At 35.0% G+C, this 24,387-nt stretch overlaps 2 protein-coding genes and 1 long non-coding RNA gene across 3 annotated transcripts; 1 reads left to right on the top strand and 2 right to left on the bottom strand.

Moving 5' to 3' along the window:
- Positions 1 to 1,817: 1,817 nt before the first annotated feature.
- On the top strand, positions 1,818 to 2,848 carry LOC125474882. Its single transcript, XR_007256263.1, has 3 exons — positions 1,818 to 1,853; positions 1,948 to 2,058; positions 2,572 to 2,848. It is a non-coding gene; the product is annotated as an uncharacterized LOC125474882 (long non-coding RNA).
- A 1,735-nt stretch (positions 2,849 to 4,583) lies between these two features.
- On the bottom strand, positions 4,584 to 7,920 carry LOC125474878. The gene is made up of 4 exons (XM_048579084.1): positions 7,814 to 7,920; positions 7,207 to 7,508; positions 5,999 to 6,785; positions 4,584 to 5,196 (listed from the first exon to the last, which is right to left on the bottom strand). Exons 2-3 carry the CDS (start codon positions 7,445 to 7,447, stop codon positions 6,253 to 6,255), a joined length of 774 nt encoding a protein of 257 aa, XP_048435041.1. The 5' UTR covers positions 7,448 to 7,508; positions 7,814 to 7,920; the 3' UTR covers positions 4,584 to 5,196; positions 5,999 to 6,252.
- An 8,589-nt stretch (positions 7,921 to 16,509) lies between these two features.
- LOC103943829 lies at positions 16,510 to 22,595 on the bottom strand. Its single transcript, XM_048579366.1, has 8 exons — positions 22,286 to 22,595; positions 21,969 to 22,061; positions 21,250 to 21,735; positions 21,006 to 21,155; positions 20,261 to 20,347; positions 18,289 to 18,336; positions 17,708 to 18,192; positions 16,510 to 17,306 (listed from the first exon to the last, which is right to left on the bottom strand). Exons 1-8 carry the CDS (start codon positions 22,593 to 22,595, stop codon positions 16,689 to 16,691), a joined length of 2,277 nt encoding a protein of 758 aa, XP_048435323.1. The 3' UTR covers positions 16,510 to 16,688.
- Between the last annotated feature and the right edge of the window lie 1,792 nt (positions 22,596 to 24,387).

The raw sequence follows: 24,387 nt of genomic DNA on the forward strand, positions 1-24,387 counted from the left end.
AATTGTTATGGCAAAGTTGTAGATATGTTTGAGGTTAAATATTGTGGTTATACTGAGGCATAAGGTAGGGGTCAAGCTGTGATGTTATTTAAGTGTGAATGGCTTAATAGTGAAAGTCAATGAGGAATGAAGACTAATCAATATGGATTTACCATGGTGAACTTCAATCGATTGAGATTTAAAGAGCATAATTTCATATTAGCATCACAAGCATTACAAGTATTTTACGTCAAGGACACAATAAAAATATAGGCACTTAGTTGTTCGAACACAGTTGAGGGATTTGTTTGACGTATTAGAGGATAGTGATGCAACTGATGATTATGCCATACCTAATTTGGATGATAGGATACTTGACAATGAAAATTTCCTTACAAGGGTTGGCGTGGAAGAGACTCCTTTTCATGAATCATTACCGTTGCTTACTGATTTAGTTAATTATGCCAATACCGACGACGACCTAACAGATGATGACTTAGAATAAATATATTAATTGTTTTATGTATTTTAAGTATTAATTAGACTATGTTTCAATTAGTATGTGATGATATTTTATAATAAAATTATATTTATGTTTTTTATTACGTATTTTATTCAAGTTAAATTTTATTTATTAAAATCTTAAAATGTTATATGAGACAACACAAAAAAAAAAAAAAGCTGGTTATTTTTTTTCTTTGGGTTAAACAATTTTTTTTTTAACTAGTCTGTTGTGGCTTTTAGCCGACGACATTGGTCCGATAATTTGAAATATTAAGTGGGAAATTTCTCGCTTGTTTTGCACGAGGACATGGATGCAGAATACGTCAGTGTTAGACTTAGTGTCGGTTTAACCGACGCTATCATCATTTAATTTGACGCGAGTTTCATTAAACTAATGCTACGTGAATTTCAAAAAGTGTGTCAGAAGTTGGTGTCGATTAAGACTAACACCAACATTAATTTAAACCGACACCGTATTTTCAATAAAGTGTGTCAAAATGTTGACTAGTTCATTTAACTCGACGTGAATATCAGTAAAGTGTGTCACGTTGGCATCAGTTTTAACCGACACCATGTACATTTAATTCGACACCAGTGACTTTTAATTCGACGTTAGTCAATCAATGTCGGTTTAAACCGACGCCAACTAAGTACCCATATTTAAACCCTTCTCTTTCCCATTTCATTTGTGCTTTCATTTCTCCCCCAATTTCAGTCTTTCTTCTTCTCCTTTCCCATTTCATCCGTGCATCCCTTTCTTCCTCCTTTTCAATTTTTCCTCTTCTCCTTCCCTATTTGCTATGGATCACCATTTTGAAGATCAACATTCTGAGGAACTCCAATTCGAAGAGGAAGAGCTCGAAGGTGGTTCATTTTTAAATTATTATGATTATTAATTTTAGTTTTAGTTTTGTGTTCTAACTAGTTTTATGCTTAAATTGAAAATTTATTTTTGTTTCTTGGCTTTTAATTGTTTTTTTTTTCTTTTGTATTTATAAGGATCAACTCCAGGGAGATGCGGTGTGACATCCCGTCCCGAAACTATAAAAACGTACATGTGAAATTACCATTTTACCCCTAGTTCGTTACATTTGAGTCTAGTGTGATTTCGAGTGGTGTGGATATCTGTTGGACCACACACACACACCCTGTCATTATTTCTCCCTTTTGCTTTTCCTTAATTCCCTCTTCTCTGTCTCTTTTCTGTCTCTCTTCTCTCTCTCTCCCCGAGCTCCCTTCTTCTTCTTCATCTTCTTCTTTCTTCAACATACGGACACACACACAAAGGTACTCAAACCTTCACAAATCAAGAAACCAATTACACCATTGAACTCGTGAAGTCGAGAGGAGCACAACCATACCATTTTCAGGTGAGAAATCTTACGTTTTCACGTCGATTTGACAATGGCCGATTTGTACACTGTTCATGCAAACTTAATCTAGTTAGTTTTTGGACTTTCTAAGCTTGTAGATGTATTAGTGAGGTCCCAAGGAGCTTGGGAGTGCTTCGTTGGACAAATTTGGACGTCGGGAAAGCTTGGTTCAAAGTTGGCCGAACTTGAATCGTTGTTGAAGGTGAGATTCCTTGATTTTTAGGCCTTAAAAGTAGTCTAACGTGATTCTACTAGTCCTAAGCTTCATTTTGGTATAAAGAACGTGAAAAATGGTTGAAAAACGAGTGAGAAAACTAAGTTTGAAGTTTTTGCAGTTTTCCGGCGACGGCGTCTCGCCGGAGAAGAAATGAGAATATTCCGTTAAGTTTTAACGGAATATTCCTAACGGCAGTGACGGCGTCAGTTAGAGAATATTCCGTCAGTCTAACGGAATATTCCTGACGGCGTCAGTTGACGCCGTCAGTGTGCATGGCACGTGGCCGCGCGTGGGGGGCGCGTAGGTCCGTGCCTTAGACGGCGCGTGGGGGCGCGTGCGGGGTCCAAAAATTATTTTAAAAATATGGGTGTGATCCTGAGGTTGTGTAGAGCACGTTGGTATATTCATTTGTCCATTTTGAGCAATGTATGAGAAGTTATTACAAGAAATTGGTTATGTGCTTTGAAATTAACGTTTTTGTAGTTGTTTCGCGTATAGGTGATACGTATTCCGAGGACGAGCGTATTCACTCGAGGCAAGGGGGCTACGACCCTTCCACTTATCAGTGAGTGGGCTTTTGGTTTTCCGTATATACCTATATACGTTTATATTCCCAGAAATTGGTTAGAAAAGATTAATTGTTTTATGCCATGCATCATATGTTTGTCGTTCATGCATCATTACATGCATTAGTAGTGGCATGCATTTATATATATGTGTATTGGGTGCTATGGATGCACAGGTAAGTGCCAGGTAAAGGTTATTCGTATTTACATTCAGCAGTAGTTTGAGATGCTTTGAGAGCTCATAACCTGATCCCCGATGTTAGTGCTCGCCCTGAGCAGGGCCAGTCCTTCACGTGATGTTCACCTCCCCGCACCTTATGCTCAGCTTGGATCCAAGCTAGGTGCATAGCCTGTCGTACAGACCACATTAGGTGGTTCCGACTCGTAGGTGACGTGCGATTATTCGCCCAGTCTTCACGTGATCGTAGCACTAGAACGTATATATACGTAACACCCAGGCCTGTCGTACAGACCACATTAGGTGGTTCCGACTCGTGGGCAGGTTCAGTTGTTTAGTTATTGTGAATGAGATTTGAGCTCTATATACAGCCGTACAAGTCACGTTAGGTGACTCCGGCTGCCAGGTTATATGTTAATGATATGAGTTATGCCTGAGCGTTTACATTATATTATGAGATTCCGATGTGGCATATCTTGAGTATGATTGGCATACCTTTGAGCATGACATGGCATATCTATGTATACGTACATACGTTTATTTTCTGGGAAGTATACAGGTTTTACGGCGATGGGTTATAATGTATTTTATGAAATGGTTTTCAAAGAGCTTTGTTTTTGCCCACTCACGCTTTTGTTTTGCGCCCCTCCAGGTTCTAGTTGCTTAGCAGTTGCGGTGGTCTTCCCAGAGGGCGTCCCGGCATTTCTGACAGATACTCATCAATGTAGGGTCACCTTCGGGTGTACTATTGTCGTACTTTTCTCTTTGGACTGCTGTAGTCTTGCTCTGAACTTAGCGTCTCACTTACGCTAGTACTTGTCTTGGTACTTTGTTTACTAGATTTTAATTTATTCGTACTTTTACATTACTTTCTTTAGCTTCCGCACGTGCACATGGTTACGTCACCTCCGAGTGACGGCCAGCATGCCCTGATTTCGGTCGGGGTGTGTCATGCGGACCCTCAATTTCAAATTAGAAATTACAGCCTTGTTCATTTGATTCACCTGGAAAATGCATTAGTGATAATTCTAGTGCGTTTTCGAAACATGTAGTGGCAGAGGTTAGAGATTACAGAAATATTTCGATGGTGGCATACTGGAATAAAGAAAAAACAAAGGTAAACATTTCATGATTTATTTTATTATACCTTGAAATTTGTCTAATAAATTCTTTTATTTTTCAGGAGATTGCCGAAAAAAATAAGCATAATCGGCAATTGAAAACTATGAACCACACAACCGGTTCAAAATCTTTTGCAAGAGTTCGGGAAGAATTTGTATGGGTTGTGCATTTTTAAGAATTGTAGCTAATTTGAAATTTAATATATAGTTGGTAGAAATTTTATTTTTAATATGAAGTTTGCTTAAAATTGTTTGTTTTTTCATTGACATATGGTGGGAATTATGTTTATATAATTTTTTTTAATTATTATTAATTAAAAATTGACATAAAATTTTTTTTATTAATATATTTGGTGTCGCTTATGGACGACAGCATAATAATCATTTTATGTATTGAGATGTTATGTAATGTCGATTAAAACCGAGAGTAGTTTGAGTATTTTATTTGCTTAACTGTTACGTGATGTCGGTTAGGACCGACAATAGGTTTGATATTTTAATTCTTTAATTGTTGCTTGATGTCGGTTAGGACCGCCTTCATGTCAGAATTCAACGTCGCTTCTAACCGACGTAAGTTTAGTTGTCACTTTTAACCGACACTGTTGTTCTTTTTTATTTTATATTACTTTGTTTCTTGGTGGTGGATTAAGAGGACTAACGGACGTCAAAACCCTTTTCGTAACGCTAGCAACGGTATCGGTTCTCTAATCCGACATTGCATCATTTAATATTAGATTTTTACCAAAAATCCGACAATAATTAGGGTTTCTTGTCGGTTTTTCCACCGCCAGTGATAGCCTCTTTTGTAGTAGTGTGTGAATCAAGGTTGTTTCCAAGCTCGATCGAGAAGAATGGAAGGTTGTGGGTGAAATAAGGTGAAATCCGAGAAAACCCTATTCTATTTCGGTTTTAAAGGGTACTATAATCTGCCCATTTTGTTTATGTTTTGTGGTTTAAGAATTTTGCTAATTCAATGTGGCCATACTTAAATTGCATTGCATGACTGTAGCTAACATTCTATCGATCTACTGATATTATGACTACAACTCTAGGAAATATGGAATAAATATGTTCATATATTTTTGTAGTAGCATTGGCATGGCATTAACATAAACCAATTGGATTGCAGACATTTAACTTACCTGAGGAAATAAGATGATGTCTTTGCTTCTCTTTTTGGTCTAACAGATGCCTTTGATCACTTGCTCACTTTCATGTTTTTCCTTGTTGATGGGAGGAAGAGGTTTTATGCGTATACCTATCAAGATAAGAATACAAGCCCAATCATTAATTCAATGAAATATTCTTCTCAACCAAAATTTTTATGTTAAGTTGTGTTTGTGTGAAACTCGTTATTTTAATGAGTTGTGTCATATCAAACCAGTTAAGCTCCGTAAGCCTAATGAGTTGAAAAAATTTAAGCCCAAATCCAACCTGTTGTACCCATTGAGCTCTCTGTAGGAGTGAGAGCCTTTCCAATCTTAGATCAAATGTCTAACATTTTTTAAAACTAATCTTTTTATTATTTTTTGGGTTCCCGTGGCTTACAATTCAACATAAATGAGTCTCATGCATGATTAAGTTGTTTTTATTTTTAAGGGAGAGAGAGAGAGAGAGAGGGAGGAGACAGAGAACGTTGAGATGACATGTGGGGTGAGGGAAGTGAAAAAACAGTAAAAGAAAATTTTTGTTGTGGAAACAAAAACATGAACACAAAATGAAAAAAAAAAATGATAGAAGAAGACAGAGATACCATATTTTTCTACGGGGGAATTGAAGTTATTGAGGGATAAGTTCAACTCCTATAATTAAGGAATTCGTCCAACTAGTAATCCTATAGTTAATGGATTTTGTGCATTTACATATTTATAATCTTAGTTGTATATTAATATTGGTACGAAAATAAAAGTACGATGATGTGTAATTCTCGATATTGGACCAATTTCACGTATGTAGACTAATACTAATAGTGATTTACAAAATTGGACTTATATCAAGCTTTATCTTTTAAAAAGAAAAAAAAAATACAATGAGAAAATTAAAAGCAATTATGTACTAACCATAATAGATCAATTTTTCCCATAAACTGAGCAGCCTTCTGCTTTTGAATGCAAAAACGGTTACTGGTAAATGTTGTTAAGGGGATATTCATGTCGTGGTCTATAGCAAATGGTCAATTTTAGGTAACATTGAATCAAAATCCCACGCAGTATCTATATATAATACAAGCATGAAAAGAAAACATTGTAAATATATATATAGACAAAAATTGTTTAAAAAAAAAAAAAATCAAACGGGGAAAAGTACCAAATCTTTAAGGACAAAAACCGTCAGAAATAAGTTGAGTGGTATCCATAACTTTTATCATTTCAGGTGGAGTGAGGGAATAGAAATAGCGAGCCATTCTTTCCCCTTTTGCGTTCTCTTGGGCAGACAGAACTAGAGGCTTCCTATTCCACCACGGCATAGAAGTAGGTATAATAGTAAGTAAATTGTGGTTCTTTTTAACCATGCATTCAGCTACTTCAACCATTTTTGGAAACAAAGTTATCAAATAATAAAGAGCTGTGCAACCAAGAGAGTCTTGTATTTCCAAGTCTTCATTTGCCATTAACTCCACCAACTGTTGTATAATGCGCAAGCTGCACCTCTTCCTGATTGCGTAGTGAAGAGCTGTACCATCCCATTGAACTCTTGCACTTCCTAGTTGGGGATGTTGGCGAAGAAAGTTGATCGCATTATCCCAATCATTAGACTTGACATTTTTCACGAAAGTTTCTTGGATATGGTTGGCATTGCTCTCAAGAGTCACCACAGTCTCAACGCTCTCATCTCTCTCATCGTGTCCTGTATGCCATGTTGTTAGTTGCTAAATTTCCCATACTTGCATCAAAATAATTAATTAATACAATTCACGGAAAATATAAAAAAAAAAATAATAATAATATAAGAGGGAGATTCAACTCCTAATTAATATCACCGATAATAAACCTAAACGTTTATCATTAATTACTATTAAATAGATTATGTACAAAAAGTATTAATTTGTGAGGATACCTCTAGTGACATTGAGACCTTCTTCCAATGCCGACTCTGGCGTGTTTAGATACGCTTCACCAATTGGCTTTTTTGTTGAAAATAAAAATTTTGATTTATCATTCAATTCTTAATTTTCTTTTTTCCTTTCCCTTCCTATATACAAATGCCTATGCTTACGTGCGAAATAATTACAAAATATTCCTCAACAACTTTTCATCTATGTACGTACCACTTTCATCTGATGCTCCTCCAGCTCGCTTCAAATTAAGTGAGAAAGTCCTCCATGTTGCTTCAGCCGAGTTTCTGTACTCGATTAATGGATAAGTACCATCTCCGCAAGAATTCTGGATTGCATATAAGCCCTTGGCATCCTTCTTCTTCCAAGCCTTATGTTCTTCTGCTTCAGGAGGTTCCTTAATGGTGCCTTCAACGACGTCCCAAAGATCTTCGGCCAAAAAGTAGGTCTTCATCCGAAAACTCTAATTCTTATAGTTAAGAACTTTAAGAACAACTTTAGTTGTCATATTCAACCTGCCCATTTATTCAACGAGATTTTATGTTAATCGAGCATATATGAAAGGAAAAAAATGAAACAAAGTCAGTTTGCCTAACACCACTTAAGGAGGTCTAGTGCCATAGTGGAAATCAAAGCACCCATGTGGCCCTCGTCATCCAAATTTGAGGCTCACTTTTCTCCTCAAAACCCCACCTAACTATTGATAACAAAATGACCCTACTGATCTATATAAATGCTAAGAATAAGAGAACAAATCATAGTATGTGTGTTTATATATCGAACAGAAGGCAATCAACAAGATCCAGGAACGAAAACAAACCAAAGTCCCAATTTGACAAGGAAGAACCTGCAATCCAAAATATGAACAATGTTTAAAATATAAGTCTCCAAAATGGTTACAAGATTTGGAAGATGAAAAGAGAGAATGAAATCAAATGAGAGAAGTGGAGAGAAATTTATAGAAACTCTAAAGAATCTCATTCTGATGTGAGATGAGAAATTTAACAACAAATAAGACAAGTAAGAATATCATTCTCACAAAAGAAATAGACCAAAGTAAAGTATAAAATCAGGTAAGGCTTCAATGCTATGTATCATTCAATGTTACGGGTGTTTCAGCAGTTAGCTTTGATTTCCACAGCTATTTAGATCTTTTATTTTAATCTCAGCATTTCACTTTCTTTATCTTTCCTTTTTTTTGGTCTACTTGCACTCTTATCTTTTCTCTTTTTACAAATTCTTTTTTTTAGAAGAAACGATAAGTTGATATTTCATTTAGAGTAATGCTAGGGAGAACAAACTTCTAAACCAAATTTCGTAAACCAAATGATGTGGATGTTGATAATTGGATTATTACTTAAGTGTTGATTAACGTGCTTATTTCATATTCGTGACACATCATTTGGTTTAAAAATTTTGTATTCCTATCATTATCCTTTTATTTAACATTGCAAACTAATACAAAGGTGCTGATTGGGGACCATGCTCCATTGAAAAGAAAATTGATCTAGTGTGAATTTTCTCAGATAAGGGAACCATAGTAAACCCCTAAACGGTTACCATATGTACCAAAATGACACACGCCACTATACTGATCTGTTGCAAAACGATTGACGTAACAAATTTCTATTATTGACCACAAGCAATCATCGATCAACGAAGCGCCACCCATACCACAAAACGATAGACGCAACATATTTGTATCAGTGACTACAAGTCATTGCCAACTAACGAGGCCACATAAAATCATCGAAAAGGAGTGATACCAAGTAAATTCATCGTTGGTTGACGAGATCATATAACTCATCGCTCAAAGCGAAAACTACATCCAGCCAATGTTGTAGAGAAATCCAACAGGCGAGACAACGAAACTCAACTACTTCACGAAGGAAATCACTTGTCGGCTCATTCCAATGTAGGAGTAGGACACTCCAGCCAAAGCTACTTGCAATGTCAAGCTCAAGTGGATCTGCAACGTCCACGAGCCAAGTTTGAAAACTCCAAAAACATATAAAAATACAAAAATTGCTCACCATCCCCGAATTTAATAAAATAAAAAAATAACTAGAAAATTATATTCCATGTGAAATTGATGGTAGATGTGTGAAAGATATGATATACATCTACGTACAGCCTTCTTGAACACATTTGATAAGTGGAGTGTTCTTTGCTCCTCCCATCATGCATACAGCTGGTTTGATTTTCTTATTTTCAGTAAGAGCATCTCTAATAATGTAGGCAATTGAATAGACAAACTCATTTTGATGAGTCATGTAGGTCAAAATTAACTTCAATGGTATAGACAATTGCACTGGCGGAGCCAAGTACAAGGCTTCCCTAGACTACAGCATAGGGAGTGTTTTGAATCTTTAAGCTTCAAAATATTAATCTTTTGGGGTATTTTATGATTTTAATTGTCATATTTCACTTAGCAAATGAAAATTTTGAATCTTAAGGCTACTTTTAAGGAAAATAAGAGTTAATAAATGTTAAATAAACTCATCACTTTAACCAATATTTTAATTTAATAGTAATAAATTAAAACTTCCATCCACAATGGGCTAGCAATAATGTGGTTTAAATTCATCTTTGGCGAAAATCGAACTTAACACCTATCACTTACAAGTAAAGAGGAATACCACTAGACCGTATCACTAAGTGGTAGTATAAATTTCTTACTTCAAATTATTACTTTCAAGTTATATAACTTCATATACGCAACAAATGAATTTGATTTTAAAGTAATAATTTTAACTTAGACCACCCATCGAACAATTCATGGCTACGCCATTGGGCAATTGATGCCTACTCCTCAAAAGTAGGCAATATTTTCTATTTTCACCCACAATATTTAGCTTTTCGCACATCACTCTATATTTATGGTGGTCGAATTGAAAAAGTCAAATGAAAATAACAATAAGGATTAAACAAACATGTGAGAGGCTAAGACAAGTGTTTATAATTTCTTTATTTTTTACTACACTACAAGTAGGGAAATCGGGCCCACGACACTTATTATAAGCCCAAACCTTTTTGGTCACCGTCCGTGTGTTTAAAATCTATTTTAATTACTATGTTTTTAATTTAGTCAAAATGGTCATTGTATTTGGAAAAGGATGAGATTCTAGGAATTTCGTGATTGTGACCGTTCATTATACATCGTGCGATCAGTTTTCGTTAAGTACTATTTATATTTAATTTTAAATTTTAAATTTTGAAATGATTTCTGACCACACGATGTACGATGAACGATCACGATCACGGAATCTCTAGGATCCCCAGAAAAAAGATCTGGCAAGGATCCTTTTCTATTGTGTTTTCCAACCTTTACAATCTGAGTCGCTTTCTATAAAAATGAATTAAAAAATACTAACAATTTAAAAATCTATTTCAATTAATATATTTACTTACATATTAAAAATGAATTAAAAAATACTAATAATTTTTTACAAAGAGTGTAAGATTAGGCTAGTAAAAATTGAATGAAAGGGAACACACAAAGCCACCGGTTTCCTTCCTAGAAAGCAAAAGTAGAGCTTGCAATTTAAATATATAGCGTATGTGCCCATGTTCCGAGCATATTAATTTTTTTTTTTTAATTTAGATCATAAAACGCATTCACAACAAATAAAATAACCAGGATAATTGAAAAGTGAAAAAGTCAAAAAGTAGCAAAACTAAAGCAAAGTGCGCAGAGTTAGTTATATTTGAAGGAACTCAGTAACCCGTTATATCGAACAACTCCAACAAAAGCAAATTCTTTTTTAAGGCAGCTCATTGGCTCCACCAAATCCCAAACAAAACCTGGACACCAAGGAAAGAAGCCATATGAATGAATTCACAGGTCCCACAACTCAGGGAACCCAAAAAAAAAAAAAAAAAAAAAAAAAATAGAGGACAAAACATCGACCAGAAGACTGTAAAAGCGCATACAACCCTTCGAACGGAAGAATCGCACCACGTTGGCATCCCTTGATTCTAAAGCACATATTGATAGGATTTTTACCATCTACAAAAGTAGAGATAAAAACATATGAAATACTTGCAAGAATACAAGGATGTCGTAGTATAGATGCTCATGCAAGGTTGTTTCCCTCAAAGACTGTTTGGATAATTTATGTAGAAACAATTCCTAATTAAATACTTAGAATTAAAAATTGAGAAAAGGGATTTTAGACTTGAGTAATATTAAAAATGAATTTTAATTAAAAACAAATATGACAAACGAAAAGAGTTTTAAATATCAATTTATAAAAGCACTAGGTTTCTACCATCACCTAGCAATCCTACGTATTTTTATCAATTACTTATGATCTACACATGCCACTTTGAAGGTTAGGTTTTCCTAATTTATATTCTATTTGGAACCTCCAACATAGAACATATATTTAACATGCAACATGTCCGAACGTTCGGATCAAATCTGAACATGAAAGACTCATTATGCTTTATGAAAACCCTTTAAAAAACCATACAACCCTTAAGACGTGTTGTTCATCTTAAGTGAAATTACAATTATTAATTACAAGAAGCCAACATCAATTTCAGGGAACCTTCCAACCAAAACTGCATCAAATTACTTTTCTAAAGATCCTAATGGTGATCAGGCATTAAGACAATTAGATAGTTTTAATCACGGTGATCAATAATTCAAAGTATGCATGCAATCAATCATAAGCAATTAAATAAAAATTACATATTCATGCTAAGGCTCAAAGTTTCGCCTTAGCAAAAGAAATTAGTTACGTATATTCATAATTGACATCATAGAAAATATTATTAAGACTAAAAGGAATGAAAACACCTTAAAGTAGAAAATCTTCAAGAACCCTTGCAAAGTTCTTTGTCTCCAAAGTTTCATAAAAGCCAGCGTCCAACAGACTAAGTACGGCAAAACAATATATTTGCTAAGCCCTCGCACAGACCCTAAGACATAGGTCTCTTATTCCAACTAGGAAACTAAATAATAATAAAATAACTTAGAAAATAAAGTCCTAATTAAACTAGGAGAAACTGCGCAGAAATTATCCAGCCACGTTTTAGCCTCAAATCTCCTCAAAATCCGGCCCATAATAGCTTGTTTTGAAGATCAGGACGTTCTGAACACATCTCCAAAAGGTCACGAACCCATCCGATATCATCTTAGGCTCCAAAAATGCAAGTCAAGCCCAAAACGTCACTATTCCAGCACCGCGCATCACTCATTTATTTTATTGCTAGAAAATAACCGATTTGTAGAAAAATCTGATATTTTGATACGATTAAGCTAAGTGACTCACGATCGTCCTCCAACTGAAATTACTCCAAAATTCGTCAATTTGGCCATGTTTTGCTCCAGAAGAAATCGAAAGGCCTATATTGGAAATACAATTTAAAATATCAAAATTCTTCCAAAATATTAACTAAAATATACTAAAAATAGGGTAAAATATATAATGTGAAATTGACTCATCACATGCCTTCAAACTGAAGAATCGCACCACGTTGAGTTATGATGATGCTATGAATTCTGCGATTAATTGAAGAGTAATTAATCGACGATGACTCAACTTATAAGTTAAACCTTGTTCTACTTCTCATTCTGCCAACTGCCATGCCTTCTATACCTTTGGCGTTGAAACCCTACTTCCGTGGCCAAATACTTCGTCGTAAAAAGTGTTTTTCCTTGCAGTGGAATTGCTTCTCTCCCCATCTTCCCTGCAATACCGCGGCACACTACTAGACTTCTGTAACTTTCCCATGTCAAAGAGATTTCTCTGGCCCACATCTCCTTGGATCAAATTAATTACCATATTTCGGCAAACAAATCAAGCTTGTGGTATAAATGAACATATTGAGTGGTATAACATTGCAATTCCCATTCGAAGTTCCAACTGGAACAATTCTAATGTTTCCCTTCCACGGTTTAGAAAGAAAAAGAAAACATTACTTTCGAATTTGGAGTAGTACCCTTTGAAGTATACGATGAAATTGAGATTCCATCATAAAACCAATTGGCAATATAGGGAGTAGCCCAAGATCATATAAGCACATAGCAAACCTTGTCCCTCACCAATGTGAGACAACTCTCAACACACCCCCGCACGTGTGGCGGATTTTTAAGGCTACACATAGACAACAACTAGGTGACGTGGAGAGCGTGTGGCTGTTTGGCTTCACACGAGGACAACCTACTCTGATACCATAATGACATTGAGGTTCCACCATAAAACCAATTCGCAATATGGGGAGTAGCCCAAGATCATATAAGTACATAACAAACATTGTTCTTCATCAATATGGGACAACTCTCAACAGTATATGCCATGCTCCCAAGCACCTACGACAGATCGCGCAGAGTACCCACGATAAAAAGAGGAGTACGAAAATTTTTATCACACTAGGACTCACCTTGATGTGTATGCTGTAATCTTTTCCCCACGAGTTTCTTCGTATCATATATAATAACTCTTCAACAGCCATATATCAATTTGGTTATCTTTTGTTACTGAAGAAACATGTTGGATGGTTAATGATCCTTTCCGAAAGTATGAAGTTTTTTTATGTTGTATATATGTCAACAATTTGTGATAAAATTATATATGCTAATAAATAACAAATGCAAATAGGAAATTAACAGAGTATGAACAACGAAATAATGTTGAATAGAAATATTGAAGATTGAGGCTTGCATACCGTAATGTCCTTGAAACAGAAATTTCGTCCCTACTCAGTGCTTGTAATTCTACGGAAGTCTGCTTCACCAGAATTCAACAATCAAGTCAGAATTCTAGCACCGGAAAAATGGACTTCTGGCGAATTTCTATGTGGTTCTCTCAGTAAGGATGTTTTGAATTATAGAAGAAGAATTGTATTTTCTATGTTCTAAATGCCATGCAGATGGATGTATATATAATATGATTATGCCTATTCGCAACAGGTATGAGGAAGGGATGCATCTGTTGAGAGACATCTTCTCAGAGAGGTGTATCCTTTTTGCATTTTTTTTCACTCTTCAGACTTCATCTAAAAAGACGAGTCTGTTGGTAAAAATTAATTAATTAATTAAATTCGAAAAAATTAATTAGTTAAATCCGAAAATAATGAATTAATTTAATTATTAGAGGCCAAGACCTATCTTTTGATAATTAATTATATGTATTAATTACCAATTAATTAGTACACCCCAAAGCTCAACCCCAAGGGTGAGCCCAATTTTAGTCTCCAAGGCCTATCACTTCAATCACTTTTTATAAGGGACAAAGCCTTATAAAGTGAGAGAACCTTTTGGGAATGGCCAATGTGGGACAAAGAAATTTCTACTCAAAATTTCCAACATTTTATGCATTTCCAAGATCAGAAGAGAAAGCAATCATGATCAGCCAATGCATTTTCCGTATTCAGAAACATAACTCTTACTTAAGCAATAAGAATTAAGCAAGTCTGTCTATGGTCCTCAGCGTCTCCCTAGTCCTACGTGAAGGAGATAGGAATTAAGCAAGTCTATCTATTGTGGATACTAAATGAAGGAAACAAGATCGAACAAATTCACACGGAAAACCCACGAACAAGGAGAAGTATGATATAAGTGGAGGGAGAAATATATTTTTCAATGTCCATTACTTATGTTATGAAATGCTTTGGGCACGCTGAAAAAAATCTCTTCCTATTGAGAATGACACGTCCCTCCTCAGTGGAGGTGCATGGCTTTTGAAATTCCCACAAGGTAATTCTCATAAGGTGAATGCATGTGATATTTACACGCATTGGTTAATGTATTATGTATGGTTGAATGCTTAGTTAGGTGGTGCATGCAGTCTGCAGACACTGAAATTGTAAGTTGGTAGAGAATTCTACCAAGGAATTTTAAATGTCTTCCTAGGTTCAATTATGGATGGTGGTTAATACATGTATTGTGGTAATTGTGGGAAGAGGCTTTTCAGCGTATTTAAAATATGAGCTGATACACTACGTTTTATAATGCATTCATTGTTGTCAATGTTGATAACATTTGTAAAAAGATTTCTCTTGTTTCAATATTTTTTAAGCTACTAACATGTAAATCGTCTTCTCAAAGTTAAACATTTTTTGATGTACGTGTATTTTCAAAAATATGATGTCTTTGGTCTTGGTCTTGTCACGCGATGAATTACCATGTCCTCTGGTATTTTAATAGTTATGGCTCGGCGGTGCCTTCTATTGCCCTCTGTTTGTATGCATGTATAGCTTAGTTTTGTTAATCTCTACTTGCTATGTTACGTTTTTCCCTGCTTGAGATAACAACTGCCAAGGGTGGAAGCTTGCAAATGCTTCCTTTATTGGAGAGGAAATTAAATTAGTGGATTAGTTGATTATCCCTTTTCTCTCTCTAGCAAAAAACTTCAGCAGAATCCCTAAACCTGCCGCCGGCCTCTGGCTTCTGCTTGGGGTCGGTGGCAGATAACTTTCAAGCTTGTTTTCCCCCCCCTCTCCTTCCTCATCTCTATCCTTCCCTTCCTACCTATCTCCTGCGATGGCCTCCTTTCCCGTCCTCAACCTGGGGTTCAACACACCTTATTCGGAAGGAGTGGATGGGGCACCATCTATAGGCCTTTTGTCTTTCCCTGCACCTGCGGTTGCCCCATTCCCCGCCATGGAACGGTGGAGCTACCCACCATCTACGGGTGGTGTGGATGAAGTATTATCTCCGGGTTCTTAGCCCATGTCTCATGGTAATCTGATTTGGAGCCTTTGGGCTATGATTTGGGGCCCTGTGCTCAAGATCTTCCAAAACTTCGAATTAAATTCCAAATTTGGTGGATCTCACCTCACCACTTGTTTGGTGCTTCTTTCATGCTTCTCTCCGGTCAAAGACAACTATATGTTGTTACCCCTACAAAGGTCCGGTATCTCTTTAGAATGGTGTTTGCACCACCTGACCTTTTTGGTTACAGCTTGGTTTTGGGCATTTAGATGCCTTTTGTGTGCTTGGTATCGACCGAGGGCTAGAATCGTGGCATTCATTATTGGTGCGGTTTCATTAGATCTGAAGATTTGGCACTTTTTCCCTAACATAGTGACTACGATGGGTTCGAGCCGTGCATCTTGCGGTGGTGTCTGCACCGTTTCAGCCGCGTATGCGGCTAGCGAAGTTCTGTTTAGGATTTTTAGGTTTTTTTATGAGGTCATTTTTGGGCCTCTACAATTAGGCATTAGCTTTTGGGCTTCTATGTAATTTTTTGCTTTTGGTATAGATAGGAACCTTTACTCATGCATTTTATGCATATATGTTGTCCTGTCTGTACCGATCCTTTTTTTGGCTGTTTTATTTCTTGCTTTTACCTGCGAAGTCTTTCTAGTTTGTCCTTCTGGACTTTGTTATAAAAAATTCCCTTTGACCAAAAAAAAGAGATAACATTGATGTACTTTTCCTCCTTTTGAGGTTGCTTTGAATTCATTTTATCAAGCAAAAACTAGAGCCTATATAGAGCTTGTCTTACTAACTAATTCAAAATAGAAATTCACCAAAAAAGAAAACTCAAAAATATAAATTGAAGTTGAAATTTTCTTTAAGAATAGAAAGCCCATACATAATTTTCAAATATAAAGTACATACATAATTGTCAAATAGAAAGCAAATACATAATTGGCCAAATAAAAAGCACATATATTGGCTTCTATGTACAAGCTTCTTAAAAAGTAGCAAATCCAAACCCAACTAAGGATAACATAGGAATTCAAAACAAATTTTTCTGCTTCCTATCAAATACTCCCTGTCCAAAAGTAGAAATGGATAACTCAAGAAGAAATGGAAATTGCATCCATATGAATGAGGCAACTGGAACACTAGCAAGCAAAATGCTTGGAATAACAATTGATGATTTCCCTTCAAGCATAATGTAAAGGCCACAAGAAAAGACAATCATCATGGTAGCGAAAGATAAAAAGAGGCTGAAAAGGCCAATTATCATTTTTGTGGGCAAGGATTTGTAAAAATCATCTTCAGAATAACGTGATGTGAGAATGCCCAAAAACATGATAACTGAGGTTGTTGAAGTAAAGAGCGAGATTGCATCTGAAACTATAAAAGTTGTGAATACCTTATTAGTTAAGAATGTAGGAAGATCTGTCTTTTCATCATTCTTATCATTTGCATCAGGAACTGTGAATGCTGCAGCAAACATTATGGTGATAATAAGAGCACCTACAACTGTACAAGCAGTTGCTGTTTCCTTCATTGACTTTTCTGCCTCTTTCCCCAATTCTTTGTGATTCTCCTTGAATACTTTTCGTGGTGTCATATTATCTTTGTTTACAGATTCACAATCCTTGGGTTCTGCAATACTCTCCACCTCCTGCATTTTTGGAGATCAAATTATTTAAGGATGTGACTTTGAAATCTTTATCTCTTCATATAAATCCTTGAACTTTTGTCGTTTGAGACACCACATAACCTAAAATCAATAGTTAAGCACGTAGGATGATAGTATATTACATGGTTAAATAATAATGCTTTCCTTTTTAATTTCAAAATTTTCTTGTTATGATTGTGCATGTCAACAAACTTTTTGTTTTGATTTTTTACTTTTAAAGAGAAGTAACCTCTACATTCTCTCTTTTTTTTTTTCTTTTTTTTTTGAAATTGAATAAATAAAATAACAAAAATATGTGAATGAGTAGGAGAAAATGAGAGTAAATTTGTAGCCACAAAATATATATAAACAATATATAGGGGAAATACTTCATAAATAGTCACCTTGAACCATTGTAGTTCTCTTTGCATTTGCAAAGTTGCACCTTGAATGTGATCAATTTGTGACGATGGAGTAATCATTGCTACCGTATGTAGCAAGTTATTGCCGAGGTTATCTACATTCTCCACTTCTTCTTTTAGTTCATCAGAATGAAGGCCAGATTCGGATTTATTAAGGCCATCTTTATCTGGTCTTCGGAGAAACTCACATATAATATTATAAACATTGTAGTGACGACATTCAGCGGCAATTTGGAATAGGCTCTGAATTTTTTGGTTCCTAACTTCAAGTACGGGATATGAGGAATATCTAAAAAAATGAGTAATATACTCCACATGCCCTCGTTCTGTTGCCACGCACAGTGCTTCTTCTAATTTCCTTTCTTGATAATAATTCATATCTTCTTTCCTCACTGCTTTGCACATGAGAGGTAAAAACTGTTGGACCCGCTCATGCACCAATTTCATCTGGTATATACGATTGATTCCTAAGTTTATTAAAAGAAAAAATCATTTAAAATAATATTGACCATTAATAAAATTATCATAAATCAATCAACAATGTAAATGTGTATATGGCCCACCCAAAATTTTTTGGAGATTCGCCACTAGCCTTTGGAATAAACCCATTCCTGCCATACAAGTCAAATTTGATGAGAAACAAAACAAAAACATTTTATTTAGAGACGTTTTGATATAGACGTCTCGTTTTTAAATGTCATAGACCAAACATCTATCCTTTTTGCAAATTTGATTAAACATTTTCCCTACAATTTTGGTACTTTAATTTTATTTCATTAAAAGTCTTTTCACGTTAGCATTCCTTTTTTTCCTCCTATTTTTATGCCTATCTTATGATGATGATTTATTTTTTATTAAAATATTTATTTTAGTAAATTAAATAGAATGTAACAAAACTCGTTGTTAGGTACGTTTGGTTATATGGATACGTTTGATTATAATGGTACATTTAGTTACCTGGTACAGTTGAATTTTTGGTCCATTTGGCTTTTTGGTACATTTAATTTTTGGTACATTTATTTTCAAAACATAAGTTTTATTACTTTTTGTCCTAATAATGAGGAATTACTTTAATTAATTTTTTTTTATATAGAAAGAGTCGTTAACAATGTAAACGTTTAAATTACTTTAACTGATTATTTTTTTTTATAGAAAGAGTCATTAATCAACGGACAATAGCCTTTTTGTTAATTCAAAATTATATGATTTATCGTTATTATTTAACATTATCTACAATAATAAGGATTTATCTCCTATCAACTAAAGTTGTTCCATAGACTTATCTACCAAAAAGCATGACTATCTAGAGCATTTTGTATGAATCAAACATATTTTTAAACATTCCAAAAAGATGAATATTCATTTTAACATAGTTTATAATTGGGTACATTTTAATTCGGGCTTGGTACGTTTTTATTTAATGTTGGTACGTTTCCATTTGGCGTGGGTGTACAACTGTACATTCAGATTTGAAAAGTTTAAATTTTAAGACTTAAATATAGTTGAAATTATTTAAAATATATAGTAGATGTTTAAATGTAAATTAATTTCAATTAATCTGAAATAGTTCAAGCCTGAGTATCTTAATCAAATATTTCAAAAGGTTAATCAAAAACTCAAAAAACATAAAGGTTTAGTCTACAAAAGTCTAAAATGAGGCATCTAATTCTAATTTTCTATTTTACAAAATAAAGGTGACTATTGATCAAAGTACTTTAATTAAATTTTAAAACATATAGATATTTAATCTAAATGATATAGAAAAACTATAGGTGATTCTAATTTTCTCCTTATTTTTCTACCGTTAGTTGAATTTTACCTTAAGCTGTCAGTTTAATTACTTTTACTTTTCATTTGCATTTTAATTTATTTCCCTTCCTTTCCTTTTCCTTTTGCCTCTCTCCCTCTTCCCTCCCGTACCTCTCACTCCCTCTTCTCTTCCATTTCAAGCTGCTTCAGCAACCCAGTAAAGACAAACAGCGCCGCCGGCCACCGGTCATCAACGACCGTCAAATTATACCTTCACAATCCTCTTTCCTTCCTCTTTTCAAACTCTAAGGTAGTTTCTACAAATTCGTAACCGAAATTCCTCAGTTTCAGATCTAAGAAACGGTGACCGCAGGACTTCCGGCCAAACTTGTCGGAATTGGAGCTCGACCCAAGAGATAAAAATTATCAACTCCTCGTGGTCTGTCCTCCAGTGTAAGTGCTTTCCCAAAATCAAAGCTTTAAGTTTTGGGATCGATTTCTATATTTGGAATTTTAATTCCATTTTGTGTATGCATGTGGAAGATTGGAGAGGAGGAAGGTGAATCAAGGTTGTTTCCAACTCGACCGAGAAGAGTGGAAGGTTGTGGCTGAAATTAAGGTGAAACCCTTATTCTATTTCGGTTTCAAAGGGTACTGTAATCTGCACATTTTTTTTTTTATGTTTTGTGTGTTTAAGTATTTTGCTTAACATTCTATTGATCTACTGATAGTAGCATTGGCATGGCATTAACAAAGGCAAAATTGGATTGCAGACATGTAAAATACCTGAGGAAACGAGATGATGACTCTGATCACTCTGCACACTTTCATGTTTTTCCTTGTTGATGAGAGGAAGGGGTTTTATGCGTATAGCTATCAAGATAAGAATACAAGCCCAATCATTAATTCAATGAAATATTATTTTCATGTTAAATTGTGTTTGTCATGTGAAATCCGTTATTTTAATAAATTGTGTCATATCAAACTATTTAAGATCCGTCAGCTTAATGAGTTTAAAATTTTTTTAACCCAAACCCAACCTGTTTGTACCTATTGAGCTCTCTGCCGGAGTGAGAGCCTTTCCAACCTTTTTTAAAAACTAATCTTTATATTATTTTTTGGTCCCCGTGGCTCTCAATTCAACATAAGTAGGTCTCATGAATGATCAAATTGTTTTTATTTTTGAGGGAGAGGGAGGGAGGAGAGAGAGAGAGAGAACCTGGAGATGACATGCGGGTGAGCGAAGTGAAAAAACAGTAAAAGAAATTTTTTGTTTTGGAAACAGAAACATGAACGCAAAATGAAAAAAAACAACTGATAAAGTTGATCGCAAAATATTAAGGGAACTATATAGAAGAAGACAGAGATAACATATTTTTCTACGGGGGAGTTGAAATTATTAAGGGATTTTGTGCATTTACATATTTATGATCTTAGTGGTATATTGATATTGGTACGAAAATATAAATATGATAATGTTTAATTCTAGACAAAAATACAATGAGAAAACAAAAAGTAATTATGTACTAACCATAATAGATCAAGTTTTCCCATAAACTGAGCGGCCTTCCGCTTTTGAATGCAAAACGGTTACTGGCCAATGTTGCTAAGGGCATATTCTCTTTGTGGTCTATAGCTAAGGCCAATCTTGGAAAACGTTGAATCAAATCCCACACAATATCTATATATAATACAAGCATGAAAAGAAAACATTGTAAGTAGGTACATAGACAAAATTTGTAACAAAAAAAGAATTAGAAGGGGAAAAGTTGTACCAAATCTTTGAAGACGAAAACCGTCAGAAATAAGTTGAGCGGCATCAATAACTCTTATCGTTTCGGGTGGAGTAAGGGAATAGAGATAGCGAGCCGTTCCATCTCCTTTTGCGTCCCTTTGGGCCATCACAACTGGAGCCTCCTCCCTATACTTACGCGGAAAAATAGTAAGTAAATTGGGGTTCTTTTTAACCATGCATTCAGCTAGTTCAACCCTTTCTGGAAACAGGAATATCAAAATATAAAGAGCTGTGTAATCGCAATCGTCTTGTATTTCCAAGTGTTCCATTGCCATTAACTCCACCAACTGTTGTATAATGCGCACGCTGCACTTCTGCATGATTGCGTAGTGAAGAGCCGTACCACCCAAAGAAGGTCTTGCACTTGCTGCCTGGGGATGTTGGCGAAGAAAGTCGATGGCAATATCCCAATCATTAGACTTGACATATTTCACGAAAGTTGCTTGGATCTCATCATGTCCTGCTCCTGCATCCCATGTTTGTTAATTGCTAAATTTCCCATACTGGCATCAAAATAATTAATACAATAATCCTAGATTGGAAAATATAACAAAATTATGTACTATATATATAAGGGAGACTCCACCCCAAATTAATAGCAACGAGGTCTATCGGTGATGCTAGTGGCATAAATTACTATTAAATAGAATTATAAACAAGTATTAATTTGTGAGGATCAAGGTGTATGCATATATATACCTTCTGTGCGCCCTTCTTCCAATGAAGCCTCTGGCGTAGTATCATCATCAATCAGAGTCGAAGTTGAATACGCTTCACCAACGAACGTGTATACTGAAAATGAAAATTTTGATGTTAAGATGACAGATGTTATCATTCAATTCTTAATTTTTTTTTTTCTTTTCCCTTCACGCAAATGCCTGCGTGTGTGAAAATATTCCTCATCAAATAAGAAGGTAGAATCATAGATCACCTACAAGGTACAACCAGAAAACCATTGCCATATGTTTATCAGCTTTTCTTTTTGGTTTCCTTCAATTGCTCATGTATGTACGTACCTTTTTTGTTAAATGGTTCACCCAACATATTTGACAAAGCATCCCATGCTTCTTTGGCCGTGGTGTCGTCCTTGATAAGTTCATAAGTATCATCCCTGCAAGAATTTTGGATTGCATATAAGGCCTTGGCATCCTTCTTCTTCCAAGCCTTACGTCCTTCTCCTCCATGAGGTTTATTAACGGTGCCTTTGACGATGCCCCAAAGATCTTCGGACTTAAAGTAGGTCGTCATCCGAAAACTCCAATCCTCATAATTCTTATAGTTAAGAACTGTAGGAACAACTGTAGTTGTCATATTCAACCTGCCCATTTATTCAACGAGATTTTATGTTAATCAAGCATATGTGAAAGGAAAGAAAATAAAACAAAGTCAGTTGGTCTAACACCACTTGAGGAGGGCTAGTGCCATAGTGGAAATCAAGCACCCTTATGGCCCTCCTCATCCAAATTCGAGGCTCCCCTTTCTCCTCAAAACCCCACCTAACTATTGACAAAAAAAATGACACTACTAATCTACGGTGCATGCACACGGGAGAAAGCCACCGTATCCCGTATCTGACACGCTGAGGATACGAATGCATGTGGATACATGCTCGATACATATCGGAGTGAAGTGATACATTTAGGACTCGTATTGTCAAGATACAAATATCCTATTTTTTGGATACGTTTCAAACTAAAATAGGAGGATAATCAGAAAAAAATAATAATAATAATCACAATAAATTCGCACAGATGCGTGATTGATTGAAGTCAGCTAACTAAAATCATTCTAAAATCGGAGGATAATTAGAAACAAATAAAATTCGGATTTACCTCTTGAAGATCAAAAATCACTCTGCTTGAGTGGTGAGCTTTCGTTTTCACTTTGTTAATAGTTTCGAATCCGATGCTTTCCTGATCTTACTCCTCAGCTTTACTGATTCAATGACTCCATTGTCCATTCGAAGCCTTAAATATGATTCTAAAAGCTTAATCTGATTCTAGTATTATAATATTACAATAATATATTATAATATCCATACCCCTACACCATAGTCTATTCGAAGCCTTTTGCTTTTCTATTTTTAACTTTTTTGTATTATTATAATATTATTGTATTTTGCATATTATAATATATTATTGTGTAATGGTATGGATATTTTTTTACTTTTTCAAGTTTTAAGACTAATTGCTTGTTGGATGGACTATCTTTCTAGCTGTTTAGAGTTTATTGAAATAAATTTGAATGCTTATTTTATAATGTTTTAGATATATTTATTGGAAATTGTTATTGGCACTTCAAAAATCTCATTTTACATTTCAAACTTTCTATATTTGAAAGGAAAAATACACTTGTGAGGAGTGTAGAATGAGATTTTTGAAGTGCCAATAACACTTCCCTAGTTATTTATTTATATATTTTTTTAATTGTCGTATCACTGACTTATCGTGTCTTCGTTTTTAGAAATTTGACGTGTCCTCGTATAGTGTTGTATCCTCGTATCCGTGTCCGTGTCCATGCATAGTATCTACTGATCCATATAAATGCTAAGAATAAGAGAAGAAATCATAGTATGTGTGTTTATATATCGAACACAAGGTAATCAACAAGATCCAGGAACGAAAACAAACCAAAGTCCCAATTTGACAAGGAACAACCTGCAATCCAAGATATAAACAATTTTTAAAGTTTAATTACTTTATAGTTGACAAATTAAAATTTTAATTATATTAACAAAAGAATAAAAGTAGTGAAACTTTAAAATAGTTAAAATTTGGGTTAATTTCAGTTTACTACAATGAAGTTTATTAGTTTTCAACATTTGATACATGAAGTTTTTTTCTTCCCAGTCTGGTACCTAAAGTTATAATTATGGGACATTGTCATATATCTATTAAGTTTTCCAGACGCCACATGTCAATATAGTCCCACTTGAATATTAAAAAATTAAAAAAGATACAAAAAAAAAAAAAAAAAAAAAAAAAAGAACCAACTGTCTCCTACCTCATCCCCCACCCTCTCCCTCCCTTCTTTCTTATGCAACCTGCACTCCTTCCCTTCCTTCTTTCTTCTGCAACGTGCACCACCCTCCCTTTTTCCATCTGCAACCCGTACCCAC

The sequence above is a fragment of a genome, unplaced genomic scaffold (genome assembly GCF_019419815.1).
Source record: "Pyrus x bretschneideri cultivar Hongxiangsu unplaced genomic scaffold, Pyrus_bretschneideri_v1 Contig13, whole genome shotgun sequence".
Taxonomy (NCBI): Eukaryota; Viridiplantae; Streptophyta; class Magnoliopsida; order Rosales; family Rosaceae; genus Pyrus; species Pyrus x bretschneideri.